The following is a 15,410-nucleotide window of genomic DNA, read 5'->3' as shown; positions in this document are numbered from 1 at the left end:
TCGTGCTGGAGTTGGTGGCTGCATCACACTCAAGGCAGAGATGATGCTCATCAAAATGATGTTTCAATGTTGCAAAATGCTTCAAAATCACCTTTTTTCTAAGCGCATTCCTACACTGCTCACTGCAGGGATGGACTTCCACTGCAGTGACACTAGGGGGAACCAAAAAGCCACCGGTCGACCCTTCAGCACGTTGATTGGCTAATTTAGCCAGTAACAGATCAATGATCAATTACGCAACGTCAAAGTAGTGTGTGAAAAAAAAGAAAAGAAAGAATCTCCGCCAAGGTCGAGGTCGTTGTTCTGTTGTTTGTTCGACGGGATGCGACTGGATAAACTGCTGCAGCTCGTCTGGAACCTCTTAAATTTCCAGTCACTCCCACCTCAGTGGGCTGGCGGCACTAGCGCGCATCGTTCACACTTTCATTGAAAGCACCCGGGCGGACGCAGTCTTCCTCTGCCAAACCGAGCGAAGGGCTTTCACTCCAAATGGTTCTGATCGGGCTCTATTTGCTCCCCCATGAACGAGACCTGAGGGGGAAAAGTTGCGGGTGACTCCTTTGCGCAAAGGACCGCGTCTGAATCATGCATTGCGCAGAATCTCTTAGTCTTGGGGTTAATTTCCAGGAGAGATGCGCATCTCCATCTCTTCTGATGCGAGTGGCGCTCTAAAAGCTTCTGCATGCTTCTGAGACAAAGGCATCAAACTTGCGTAAAGAGTCCGCTGGTCGCTTATCGAAACTAGGCGATTGACGCGATGTCAGCGTTGCGGAGGAAATTTGGAGAGGACTACCAGGTGGTCAGCACCAACAGGGGCATTACTTTCTCCGCTCCGGTGAAAAGAAAGAGGCAGCGGTTCGTGGAGAAGAACGGCCGCTGCAACGTCCAGCACGGTAACCTTGGCGGGGAGACCAGCCGATACATCTCCGATCTCTTCACCACGCTTGTGGATCTGAAGTGGCGCTGGAACCTGCTCATCTTCATTCTCACTTACACTGTCGCATGGCTGGTCATGGCATCTATGTGGTGGGTGATCGCCTACATCCGCGGCGACCTGAGCCGCGGCGGCCACGACTCGTCTTACACCCCGTGCGTCGCCAACGTGTACAACTTTCCCTCCGCGTTCCTGTTTTTCATCGAGACGGAGGCGACCATCGGCTACGGCCACCGCTACATCACTGAGAAGTGTCCAGAGGGCATCATCCTGTTCCTCTTCCAGTCGCTGCTGGGATCCATCGTGGACGCCTTTCTCATCGGCTGCATGTTCATTAAGATGTCGCAGCCCAAGAAGCGCGCGGAGACGCTGATGTTCAGTCAGGACGCGGTGATTTCGCAACGGGACGGGACGTTGTGCCTCATGTTCCGTGTGGGGAACCTGCGGAACAGCCACATGGTTTCCGCGCAGATCAGGTGCAAACTCATCAAGGTAGGTGGGCGCCAGGTTCTGGGGGTGCGTAAAATGTCCAAAACATCCGCGGGCGCACCGTGGCGCAGTGAGCGCCATCACCTGAAATGTAATTACCAAAGCACAGCCCAATTACCAGTCCGTTAATTTCTTTTGAGATTGCCCATTGTGTTTTAGGAGTGCTCCTCAAGTCGTGCATTAAATGTCTATTCATCTACTGCATTTTGCAAGGTTTATTTTTTATTTATTTGTTATTTTTTACACCTCACCCAAATGTGTTTTATTGTCCATTATTACGCATCCCATAATAGCTGTCATCTACTGAGATGAGTAGATGGTTTCCAGGTACAATCAAGGTCTCTCTCCCCCCAAATTTAATAAAAGAGCCACCAATAGGCTGCATCTATCTTAAGTCGGACCTCTGCTTTTAGTGTCGACAGAAGAGATGAATGGGCCTCAAGGGGACACTCGGTCTATTGGGAAACTTTGCAGCCTGGAAAAGAGATCAATTAAAACAATTTCTATCCTCCCTAAAGACAAGGTGGCCCTAATGTGAACCACGGGGAGCTGCTAATGACACACACACACACACTCTAAAGTCCTGCTTTCATAGGTAATCCTCAAGGTGGAAGTGAGAGGCTGTGAAGGTTGAGGTGACAGAATTTACTGTGCTGCAAATGAAAGAGACGACAGCTGGAGCCTGAATCACTACAGTTTCTCCACCACAGCCTCCCAATACCATCAAGTTATGACCGGCAGCATGCAGGCGGCACTCTGATTTAGTTATTTTGTACTATAGAGTGTGCTAAAGGATCCCCATATTAATATTTTTGACAAGTAGCAGCGTTGATGTTCCTCAGAAAAACATCTGTGATGAGTTATCGAAGGGTTATCTCTAAAGATCCAGTTCCCAGCAGAATTAATTGGATTTTGCTGTTGTTTACTGTTTAACTAATAGCTAAGACACAGGAAATATATAGCATGTTCATGGCAATTAATCAACACAGCCTCCACACAGCACAAATACTGCATCAGCTCTTCTCCTGCAGAGGCCCGCCGCTCAGTTACTTCGGCGTCATGGAACGGCTGTCCAGGATGTTTTCCGTCAGTTTTTGCAAACACAATAAAAATGGAAGGTTATTTATTGGTCTAGCCCGGTCGTCCTTGGTGACACACGGTTCCGCAATGAGCGTGATCGTTTTCCAGATGTTTCCTTGGCAGCGCTATTTCTTTGTGGAGGAGTGACACACTCGTTGCTGCTCTGTTCTCTTCGCTGACAACTCCGTCACTAACAATTGCTGGTCGGGGGGGTTTTAACAGAATTCTTTCTTGTGATGAAAATTCTCTCCAGACACGTTTTTTTAATTTTAAATTGCTCGTCACACCATTTTATTTGAATCCACAATGCACACAGAGGACCGTAAAAATAGATTTCATTCAAGGCAAAAATAATGAATAAAGTAATCAATGTGTAATTTTTTTATTTCACATGTGCTACAGCTTGTTTTCAGCTCAAATACAGCTCAAGGTCACAGAGTCGCTGATGAAAGACAATAGAAGCGCTAAAAGAAACGCTGCAGTAAATTTGGCACTAGAGCTCTGTGACGTGGAAACTTCTCTTTCCTCTCTTGGAGATGGGCTGTAAATTCTTAAGGGACCTGGATACTACGGCATTTTTTATAAAGTTTGTTTACATGTTGATGAGGTATAGTGATAGGTAAAGGCACCTTTCCCTCTGAGGAATGTGATGCACCTTCATCAGTCTATCAAGTGATGCTCCCACTCGCACCCTGTGATTAGTCGGCCTTTCTTTGCAACACTATAACTGGGCTGATTCAGTCAATATGAGGAAACATTAGTTCAATATTCTGTGAGTACTTTTAAGTATTTTCTTTTGCAACACTGACTGATGCAGGATCATAATGTGATTTTAGACTCGCTCTGTAGACATCTCAGGGGAGAAAAGCACCGCGATGACTGGCAAAGCAGCAAACAGCAATAAAGCATAAAGATGGGGGGATTATAGACAATGACAGCTGGGTGGTGCTCGTCAGTGTCAGCAGACGCCTGCGTCGCCAGTCTGGTCCCCATCAGGACATAAGTGATAAGGACCGTGTACAGGAGCTGATGGACAGGCATAGATACAAATGAGACAGCTCGACTTTCTGCTTTCTGACTATGGAGGGCAGAAAGAGGGAAGAGAGACAGAAAAGGGACGACCGGCTGATTTAGTTTCAGTGGAGGTGTTTGGTCTGTTTGAGCGAGCGGCATGTTCAGCGTCCAGCACACAGGATCCAGCTGGGCACACATAAACATGCACACGCACAGAGAAGCAGCCGTTGTTGGAACACAGGCAGACAAGCTTCAAACAGGGAAACAGACACACGGATTTTCAACTTTGTTTGTCATCGCTCTCACGTACAGCTACACCCGCCAAGGAGGACATGTGTCACCGGGGACAGGGCCAATTTCACTCACCCTGAACCTCAGGTGGCTAAGTGAATTAAGCACTCCTCCTCTATTAGGTCCTTTCAAATAACCATTAAATTCCCCCTTGTGTCGCTGACAGTTCAGTTTCAGCATGAGAACAAACACAGCTTTTGCCTTGTTAAAACCGTCCAGTGTCAAGTCCCCCCCCACCCCACCCTTTCCTTAGCTGTGGCCTAATTTGGTTGTAATGCTGCTGCACCAATCAGCAGAGTCACGGAGAGCATCTGGAAAACAGCAGCTCCCATTTCATTACTGGAACGGGGGTAGATATGACTTCGCAGAAAATTGCCTCCCGATCTCACTGGCTTACAAGACTAATGGGAGACCTGCCCGCCCGCCGTGTCGTTGCCACCACTTCCTTTCAAAGCCCTGGGTCAAATTGTCGAGTGAGCAAGTGGAGTGAGCTGGCAACCAGCGTTGTTTGAGCACGCAACAGTTGCACAACTTTGGACGGTTTCTTGTTACCTGCTTCCATCAGTGCAGGGGCCCATCTCATCTTCAGGTGTGGAGACAGGTTTCCTTCATCGGTTTGAGATGTTGGCCACATTGTTTAAACGTTTCATGAGATTGGAGTGTTTCTCCTGTAGTCAAATGTTCACGTGAGCGCCAGGAAATCACAAAACTTGATGTGGATAAATCGTCGAGTCGTTCTGGTTAGATGTGCAAATACATGACACAGTGTCCCCGACCTGCTACATTTGGCTGGTGGGACTGTCTGGGTCACTAACAGTTGGATGATTCAGATGCCATTAAGAAAAAACAAAACAAAAACATTTGTCTCTTCACGGTTTGGCTCCAAATTGCATTGTGAATGCTAATTAACCAGCAGACACAGACTGTATTCAAAAACATCTGCTTCCTGCAGCTGTTTGAAGGGCCCATAATTTGCATCATAGTGACCCAAAGAACATTGCGTGTCCATTGTTATGGTTTCTTCTAGCTTTTGTCCCATTAAGATGCTAATTCAGCAACTGATCCTTCATTATGACCCAAGGCACATTTGAAAAGATATGGGGGCTGTTTTTACCTTATCTCTGAATGGGATTGGATCGCATGAAGTCAAAGTAATTTGTTGTCACATTCTTTTGGTGGCGAGAACACACGTGTGTGACGCAGGTGCACTTAAAGACTTTAAAATTGACTTTACTTTTTAAAGTTATAGAGTTCCTCTGTTGTCTTTCCACCACGGGCCTTTTTTCAAATAAAATGTCTCATGAATGTGAAAAACAGCCAAATACCAAGAAAATAAAAGAAAATCTCCTCAGTAGAGTCTGCTGTTGTCGCTGCGATATCACCATAACAACCAGCTATTATAAGTTCGGAAAAGATTTTTCCAAGGGATAAAAAAAACAGCTAAAATGACTACAGGGGGACGACAGAGCCACTGAACTCACACAAATGACACTCCACCGACAGTATGTCCCCATGGCTACATGTGATCGAATATCAAACACACTCATCACGGGCGCCCAGCAATCGAAGAGGCATCTGCTTGTGAATTGAGGCTTTTCAGGTCAGGCTTCCTGACTCCACATCTGCAAGAATCAGGAGCACTGAGCTTAACTGCTCCAGCAGGAGGGGTGAAACTTTCGCTCACCAGGGATCTTTGGGCACAGACGTCTTCTTGTGAAATGTCACACCCTTCTGTCCTCGGCATCACTGTGAATACAAATGACAGCCTGTTTGCCATCTGTGACACTCCTCTCTCAACGGTCCCGAGGTCTCTGCCAGAAGTGTCTGTGCTGACTGATGACAGATTTGAACAGTCACTCGTGTTGTCGTGTAATTCAGGGATTCATCTACATGGAGAACAAACACAAATGAGCTGGAATAATGGACGTACAAATTCCATCCACATTCTGACCAAATAAATTCTTTATGTGAATATTTTCCAAAAGCTCTTTCCGGCGTTCTCTGAAATTCTACACTTTCTTTCATATCTCTTCACTTGTTGAAGAGACCGCTCTCAAATATGCACCGTTATTCTCAGCATTTATCTGTCATTATTCCTGCAAGTGCACGGGGAATAAGATGTGGTTGTAAGAGTATGTTTGCTTTGTTGTGCTTCGGTATTGTGCACAGGGATTTGCTGATTCTGAACACTTCCTTTCTCAGTTTAATTGCACAGCAATATCCCAGGTCAAGTGGAACCATGAGGAATTGGAATAATTAAATGCAAATCCCAACTAGATACAATGTAGTCAAAAAGCATTGTAAGATAAGAAATGCTTGCTATTCATTCAGCAGAAATAATTTAAAGAGAAATTAAAGCTGGCCTGGCCGGTAAGTTGGGACTTCTGGCCTCAACGGTCATGTTCAGTCATAAAGCCCCCATAGCTATAAAACCACTGTTCTCTATGGGGCATCATAAAGACACGACTCACATTTACCCAAATTTCCTCACATTTAGCTAAATATGACAATATCTCAGAGTTAATGTAAAATGTAAATAGAAATATTACATATATAAATGTTAAATGTCTCAGTGTAACCTAAAGCTCAGGCCCACTAATGATGCCGATCTCAGATCAGCTATTCAGTATATTTTTGCTCCATGCATCTCAAATGATTACGAAACACATACAGTAAAAGATAATATGTAGCTTACATTAAGGTGCGTATTGACTTTGCTCTTGACCATGGAAATTGGATGATTAAATAATTAGCTGTGTACACTGGAGCCCTGGGAACATTATTTAATGGGGCACTGTTGGAAAAATGCTCCTCCTAAAATATTGATTAAAACACAAGTGTAACATTAGCACAAATAGATGTAGACATGTGTAAGGTAAAAGCTACCTAAATTCAACGAGGCAGCTAAGTTTGGTCTATTAATTTCAGCTTTCCCTCCAGCGTTGTTCACCAGTCCAGAATCAGGTGTCGGTGGGGCCGTGCTGTTGAGGTCAGCATGAATTAACCGAGACTGGCATCATGGGTGGGGATGTGCGCTATTTGATGTGGAGCTTTAGTTTTACGTTCTGCCAAACATTTAACGTTTACATTCATCATTTATAATTCTATATCTGGATTTGAATTTACATTACACATTTATACTTATAAAGGCTATACCATTTATATTTACATTACTTTGTGACATTAAACTCAATGTGTGAAAATGAGATTAATCTCATTAAGCTAAATGTGGGAAAACTTTACACTCGGCCCTCCTGTGGTTCGACAACAAAGCCGTTTTCTGCGAGGACTCTGACTAGCCTTGAGCTAAGCTAATTAAGCCTCAAACTGACCATAGAGATAAGAAAGCGCCATCATTGTCTATTCCAACTCTCAGCAAGAACACAACAAGGTTGATTTTGAGTTGTTAACTATTCCTTTATAAGTATTAAGGGAATGTGAATACATGTGACTGATCATTTGGGAGAAACATCAAGAATCAGTTGTAAAACGTATGGATGGTTTGTGTTTCCAGTCTCGTCAGACCCCCGAGGGTGAGTTCTTGCCGCTGGACCAGTGTGAGCTGGATGTGGGTTTTGGGACTGGAGCGGACCAGCTCTTCTTGGTGTCACCTCTAACCATCTGCCACGAGATCAACTCCAAGAGCCCGTTCTTTGACCTGTCGCAGCGCTCGCTCATGAACGAGCAATTTGAGATCGTGGTGATCCTGGAGGGCATCGTGGAGACCACTGGTCAGAGTAAACCGGTTTTTGCATGATCTGAATGAAGCTTCCCTGTATATAAAGAAGAGAATCACAAATCAAAGTGATTCTTTGCTTAAACATGCCACATTTAACCTCCGATTTTCTGTCTACTTTGCTTTACCAACCCAGTCCTTTTTAATGTTGCAGATTTCTGGACATTTACCGTGTCTCTGTTTCCTCTATTGCAGGTATGACCTGCCAGGCAAGGACGTCTTACACGGAGGATGAAGTCTTGTGGGGCCATCGGTTCCTGCCTGTCATGTCCCTGGAGGAGGGGTTTTTCAGAGTGGACTACTCTCAGTTCCACAACACCTTTGAAGTCCCTACACCTCCCTACAGTGTGAAAGAACAAGAGGAGAAGTCACTGTTGACGTCACCAAACCCACTGCCAGTTGCAGCCACTCCCTCCTCCCCTCTGCTGGGCAACAGTGGCCGTGTTGGTCGCAGGGAACGGCTTCTGTCAGCTGACTGCGCGGACCACATAGAGGACCAAAGCTCCAGGCTGCCCAGAAAACTCCAAAGAATGAGCTCCACCAAGGAAGAGCTTCTGTGGAAGGGTCTAAAAACAGGGCCATCCTTGCCCGGGGGGAAGGCCTCTAGCACAGGAGACCTGCCTCTCAGTATTCAGAGGCTGAGGTCCAGCTCCATCCCGGCCACTAGGCAAGAACATCTGGAGGAGCACGTCCAGCTGCTGTCACTGGAGGGAGACGCAGAGGAGGGGGAGCTGGAGAAACTGCCAGTGGCCATCAGAACCACTGCGGCCCCCAACCCAACACCAGTCAGCATCTCTTTGGTGGGGAACCGTCCAGAGGACAACTTACCCCCCAAGCTGCGAAAAATGAATGCTGACCGCTGACTTCTATAGACTCTTTCTAACCCTTTACACTAAAATAAAGGTTTTTCATTGACACATATAGGACAGCACTAACAAGCCATTCATCCGTTCATACTGTGAGTCCTTTCGGCTGCCCCCCCCCCACTCAGCCCCCAACCCACACAAACGTAACACGCCTTCTCGTGAGCTTGTGTCTTAACACAGGCGAGTGTTGAAACTAGAGTTAAAACTTTAAAACTACGTTCCCTCAGGATTCCAAACAAACAAAAAAGTGCCCCGTGGCAAAACCCCCGAGGAACCTCCTGGTTGGACATGGTGCATGTGCGCGTCGACATTCCTGCAACACCAAAGTCGCTGGCAGTGATTAGTTTATCATCGGTTTGGGTTTTTTGTCTCTGTAAAGCCTAGTTTTCTTTCTGCATTGACGCCTCACTTGCTATGCAGCGATGGCGTGTTCTGGCACGAACACCAGCACAGGAGTATCACGCACGCGGTTTGCTTTGATGTTGGACTCTCACCAGTCGTGACGCACAAGCAGAGATCCAGTTTAGAGTCGACACTCTTGGGTTGGATAGGTTGGTTTTCTACACTCTCCCAAAGAAGGACAGGAAATTACGGAACAGATGAGATATTGAGACTGTCTGTAAACATGATCTTCACACACGTACTTGCTGGAAAATGTTGACATCCCAGTTCTCTCATCTCAGCCAAAATTGTGTTTATTCCTTCCCAAAATATGAATATGTATCCTCCGTAGGCACAGGGACAGGGCTGTCTTACAAACATTAACAGATGCTTTTTCTACATGCTACTTATCACCTTTAAATCATCAGCAGCCCATTTGAATTTTAAATTATTCATCAGTAAATCAGCTATTGTTACCTTTTATCAGTTATTGAAAGGTGTGGCGTTGGGGGTGGGGCTTAGGAAAAGGTCACTCAGAGGCATCACAGCTCAGACACTTTTATATCACTGCTACTGTATTTTAGATCATTTGAATACTACTTATATTAAAAGATAAAATGATGCTGAAATCAGGGGACACATGTATTACTAACACAAATCTGTTAAACAATAAATTTATTAAAATAAATACCTGAATCCTTTTGTTTTGTACATCAGAAAATCACTGTTTTTTTTCTTTTGTGTAATTCTTTCTACATTTCAGCAGTCTGGAGGAACACAATTGTTTTCGCTTTCAATAAATTTGGGCTCATATGGGTGTATAAATTGACTATTTTTATTTCCAGTGAAGCACAGATGCCAGTGCTGTTATTTCCACAGCCTGGTCAGTGGTATTTAATGCAGCTCATTTCATCTCGGTTACAGTTATGAACCCGGAATGGCTCCAGAGGAGGGCAATTTCCAGATATTACACATCTGAGGACGTCTAGAGCTAATTAGTCATACGACAAATAATAGCACAAACCAGAAGCTTGATCATGTAAGTGGCGGAGACAACAAAGTGACCTCTGGCAGACTTGAGATAAATTTCCCTCAGATAAAGGATTGGGAGGAAGAATAAATCCGATCATTTTTCACACAGACATAATATCATTTCATGATGGATTGACCTGTAAAGAATAATCTGTTTTGCTCAAAACACAGCCGGTAAATTGCACTGTTGATGTGGATTGCTCTAATTTTCCCTTTATTTTCACTTCCCTCTTTTTTCCTCCCTTTAAGAAGTTTCACAGTGAAAAATTACACAGGACTGCAGATAAAAAGCTGAAATATAAACCCTTCATCACAGTCAGCCATGTGTTACAATAAGATGATTGTATCATTTAATTTAGCATAGACTACAGTTGTGAGTCTCTAACACAAAAGATAAGGTTGCACAATGTCACCTTCAGTGTAACCTGATCCAGTAAAACAGTTAAATTCACGGAACCTAAATGTAGTGATTTAAAATAGCAGAAGTCACAGAGTTCCTCTTGAACTGTCATGAAGATTGAAATAAAAACTTTGTGTGTGATTCAGGTATTTTGAGGTTTAAATCCATCTTGTTATTGTTCCCTAAAGTGGGTTTGACAAATTAAGCTAAATTTGTCTGACTCAGCAGGGGGATGGGGGGGGGGGGGGGGGGGGGGGGGGGTGTGCAGAGCGTCACTGTGTTTATCTTTGTGATGGACGGACACAGTCAGATGCTCTCTGGAGGAGCACAGTGATCAGAACACACGTCTACACTGACCAGATGCTCATCCATAGTCAATGAGCACAGAAATTAGCGCTACTGTGCTAATATTGCTGTGAAACGCAGACCTTCTGCACGTCGGTGCTGAAATTTCTTCAAACTGATACAGGCCCATCTCTGGTTTGTAAAGCAAGGTGATGGTTCATCCGTTTGTTAAGCTATTGGAAATGAAATGCAGAAACATTTGATCTGACCAATTTATGCGCAGCTCTGCACTGCAGAATCTGACCCTTTTATATATTTGCTTTGTTCAGTCAGAAGTCACAAAATCATGCATTAATTTCTCTTTTTTTCCACCGAGGAAAAGACTCCTGTGTGCGAGAGAGAGGTTATGAATTTTATGGCTGCAATATAAGGTTAATTTCCCTGTCTCCAGTTGACGTCGCAACGATCTGGAAAATCTGAGGGTCTCATTGATTTTACACTGGCTCACAGCACAGTGTTACATCACCGTAGGTCCAGTTGAGAGCTCTTGACTTCTGCTGCTTCATTTCATTCCAGAACGTGCCAATGTGCCATTCAGGACTTTCATATCCAACAGGTTTAAAAACAAGATAAATCTATCAGAGTAAAGTGATCACTGGCTGATTACAAATCTGACTAAAATAAATCTATAATAGAGTTGGGCCACACCTTAAGGACAAAGAAGACACCTGTGAAGGACACCAGTTTTTAAATTTGGAATGCACGAGCTTATATTATTTCTAGAAACGTCCCTCATGGATCAGCATGTATTCAATAAGCTTTGCGTTCTTGCACAAATAAATACAAACAGGAGGAAACTGGTGATGTCACTGATATACAGTATGAAGTTGGCAGTGGAGATTTATTGACGTATTCGAGGACGGCTAACGAAGCAGCCTCTGCCACGGTCATCTGCTGCCCTCAGAACATCCTCCTGAGCAGACAAATTGAGAAGAATGGCGTTGTGTCGGGAGCTTCTGCTTATCTGATCGTTGTTATCGCTCTTTTCATTTCCATCCGTTGACCAACGACAGCCAGCCTGCCGCCGGATTTTTCCGAGGCTGAATAATGGTGTGAAGGTCTTACAGGTCAAGCCTGACCTCCAGAGAGGCTCACACATGAAGGCATTTTCAAAACGTCCACCTTCTGTGTGACAGCTTCATGCACAAAAACGCTATAAACAGTGGAAAATATGGAGAATTTTTTTGCTTTTTTTAGTGGCAGCTTAAAAACTGCCAGACAACAAACTGATAAACAACACAGAACAGTTGGGAAAAGTAATTCCAAGAACTTGATCGGAATATTTCCCTATGCACCTACACGTACGGGAGTGGATGAGATCATCAGGCAGTCCCATTTGAATTCAAACAGCGCATCCTGTCACAATCCTCTAAGCTGCCGGGGGAGATCATCTCAAGGCAGTCCAATCTTCCCAAGAGGTGACTGACCTCTGCTCAAAGTGACAACGCAACACGTGGAGACCTATTAGCCAGAGTCATGAGTCACAGACCTGGACCTTCTTGGCATTAATTAAGTTCTCCCAGCAGGTCCTGCCTCAGAGTCTGAGTCTCATTTTGCAGATTAAGTGAAGCAGGCGGAATCATTCATGGTCGAATTCAAACGGCTACATGGCTCAAAATTTATGAGCGTGTGTCTCTGCTGAAAATTGTCTAATGAATATTTGATTGATATTTTAATAAGTGAACTGCACTGCTTGGCAAAGACAGCCCTGCTGTGTGAATTCATCTGCCTCCAAATAGGTTAATACAAGGAGTCAGAGTGAATACTGAAGGTTAAATGCTGAAAGAATTGCAATTAGTTTAAGGAGGGAACGAGCGCTTGTCTTTTTTTATTCTTCTTCAATGGTGAGCACAACAGAGAAAATGTTTGTGTCTGGATATCAAAGTGCTTTGTAAGGTACATTCAAAGGACTCTGCATTCTTTTCTACCACACAAGAGCTCAGCAACAAGCCGACATTCAAGTCTGACCACCATCGAGGCACCGCTTCCTTTCTTTGAAATGTGGGGGGGGGGAAGTATTTGCAGCAGCCCTGGACGACCTTTGCTGGCTAAAACTAAAACCCTTAAATCACAACATGTGCACTCGTCACTGCATGAATTCACCTTCCCTCTCTGGATTACCCATCACATTCGATAAATACAATGTGGGCTAATTTAGGAATCTTTAAAGAGAGCCCCGAGAGTGACGATGCTTCATCTTGCAAGGAATTAACATATTTTTCATGGAAATTACACATTTTATGGGGCATGAAACTCCTCTTATTGTTTTCCAACATCCTCACTGAATTGAGGGTTATCAGATGAAATGGTGACACTTAAATCATCGTCTTATGATTATTCAACTTAAAAATACTAAGTAACCCTGCAGTTCCGACTCCTCAGTCGGTGTGCTTGAATAATGTGCTCCAGTCAGGTGTAGCCTATGAAATTAAAGTGCTTCCAACAAATCTGAGCAGCTCTGCACGTGGATTTATGCTGCACGTTGATGGGACAGCTGATTGAGTGGTCGGTGATTCAAGAACAGTAAATTGAATTGAAAATTCCCTACTTTTTTTTTTTTTAGCCACATGAGCCAGGAAGTAATGCAGAGCAGATTTAAGCAGGAGGAAAAGGAAATCTAGAAGTTGCAGAAGAAACAATATAGTTCTTTTCCATCTTCCAACCTTTCTCCTGGTTCAAAGGGTAGTTTTACTACATGTCCCCTGTAGAAGTAAATGTTCATTTAGCTGTAAAAGTCATATCTAAGTGAAGCCTTTTGTATTCATGGGTGCACTAATCTAAACCTATCAGCAGCAGCCAAACCTGGAAGTGAGCAGTGACAGAACAGAATTACACCAGACAAACTGCCGTCTTACGCATGTTTTAAGAAAAAAAGAAAAGGGCAACAGCTGAGCAAACAAGCTCTCCAATCTGGTCAACACACAAATGAGTGCACACGTTCCAGCCTGGCCACAGTGCCAGTCGGGCGTCTGGGAACGCAACGTGGCAACAGCCAGGATGTTATGTTGGGCAGAAGCTGCATCTGTGGCCTTAACCTTCCACCTCCCCGTCTTCTCCTGCCAGGCTGAGTTATAGCTTAAATGCCAGGGACAGGGGACGGGGGACAGACTGGCAGGACATCTAGTTTCATGCCTTTTTTTTAACCTTAAATGCTCACTTTTTAGAATAGCCCTGGAATTATTGGACAACAAGAACATGAAAAGCACACGCACGCAGAGCAAAAAACAGCAGAAAGTGTAACATTTCTACAAGAAATAAAACTACTATCCATCAAGAAAGAATAAATATAACTATTTCTGACAGATGAGGGCAAAAAAGAAAAAAAAATCAAATTCATTTAAAGAGAAGGTGCTATTATATTCCTACTATATTACAGTTTGATTACAGTAAAGCCTATTGTGATTATGTATCTATTAGGTAGATGGTGCATTATTAACAAGTGGGGTAGTTATGAACCCCGGGGTAGTTAGAATCAGAAGTTGATGGGTGTATTATGGCACAAGCAGAGTATTAATGAGCCCAGTCTGTCAGAGGTGGTGATTGAAGCAGGCAGGACAACGGAACCTTCCCTTTGGTGCAGCACAGGTGTAACCGTCTGTCAATAACACTGGTGGCCCCTGCTATCAGTGCCTTGGAGGTGGTGAGAGGGGTTATACAGCATGGACGTCAGCTTGGACGGCATTGTCCTGTCTCCCACCTCCACCACTGAGTCCAGGGAGCAGGACGGGACAGATCGTCACCAGTCTGGTTCTGTGTCTGTGCTGAGATGCATGCCCAGCAGACTGCTCCATAGAAAATGCCTGAGGCCACAACTGATTCATAGGAGGGCCTTAGGACTGTCCCCTGTCCCCTGAACGACCTCAGTCTTCTTAGCAGAGACAGAGTCTGTTCCATGTTGCCAGTCGAGTCCAGTTCATTGTTCAGGTGAACACTTTGGTAGTTTGTCTGTTCCCTGCATGTTGCCCAGCAATCCACCACCCACTTCCTGTTTTCCCCATTGCCCTTCAATCAGTTCTGCTTGAACCAGAATGTGGAAGAAAACATTTTGGCCAGTTTCACAGGAGCCTGCAGTCATTTCGTTCTCCCCCGTCCCCAAAATACAAAACAACAAAAAAAAAAAAAAATGAGGACTCATTATATACACATGCAGCTGCATATTACAAAGGCAGGCTCCAGTGGGGACACGTTCTAATTACTTAGCTCTGCATTATTTACCCAACGTGTCGCTCAACAACAAGCAGCACTATATTTTCATCCTAGGGTTTCCTTTGACACAAATTTGACACCAACAGTATTAAAAAACGATCTAGAATTTACTTTGTAAAAGTGAAAGGCCTTTTAATTAAAGAGAGAGTGCACACACACACACACACACACACACACACACACACACACACACACACACACACACACACTTCATTATTTTCTGTTGTGGAGCCAAATCGAAATCCAAGTTTCTTTCTTGTCTTTTTTCTTTTTGCACATTGATCCGCGTAGACTTGCACAGACCATCTGTGAATTTCTAGCACCTCCGGCGTCAGCGGTGGTGGGTGGGTGGATGGGTGGGGGGGTCGGTGGGGGGCAGGCGAGGAAGGAATACCATACCTTCCAAGTCAGGGTGGGAGCTGGACATCTGTAATTTACGAGGAAGAGTTAAGGTGTCCCGTCCTCTGGCATTAAGGAACATATGGGACAAATGCTGCCCACAGACACAACATGAGATTATCAGAGCACAGTCTGATCTTTCATCAAAGGAAACCAGTGACTGCAAACAAGTGCCACGTGCATAAAAGAAACTCTGGTGTGTCCTCGCGTTCCCTATAAAACTGTTGACACGGTTGA

At 44.5% G+C, this 15,410-nt stretch overlaps 1 protein-coding gene across 1 annotated transcript; it reads left to right on the top strand.

Moving 5' to 3' along the window:
* The first annotated feature begins 279 nt into the window (after nt 1-279).
* On the top strand, nt 280-9,479 carry LOC130531638 (G protein-activated inward rectifier potassium channel 1-like). The gene is made up of 3 exons (XM_057043723.1): nt 280-1,426; nt 7,323-7,539; nt 7,740-9,479. Exons 1-3 carry the CDS (start codon nt 758-760, stop codon nt 8,405-8,407), a joined length of 1,554 nt encoding a protein of 517 aa, XP_056899703.1. The 5' UTR covers nt 280-757; the 3' UTR covers nt 8,408-9,479.
* Nucleotides 9,480-15,410: the final 5,931 nt, after the last annotated feature.

This window comes from Takifugu flavidus, chromosome 1, assembly GCF_003711565.1.
Source record: "Takifugu flavidus isolate HTHZ2018 chromosome 1, ASM371156v2, whole genome shotgun sequence".
In the NCBI taxonomy this organism is placed as follows: Eukaryota; Metazoa; Chordata; class Actinopteri; order Tetraodontiformes; family Tetraodontidae; genus Takifugu; species Takifugu flavidus.
The sequence above is the reverse complement of the archived record's forward strand: the minus strand, read 5'-3'. Positions and strand labels throughout refer to the sequence as shown.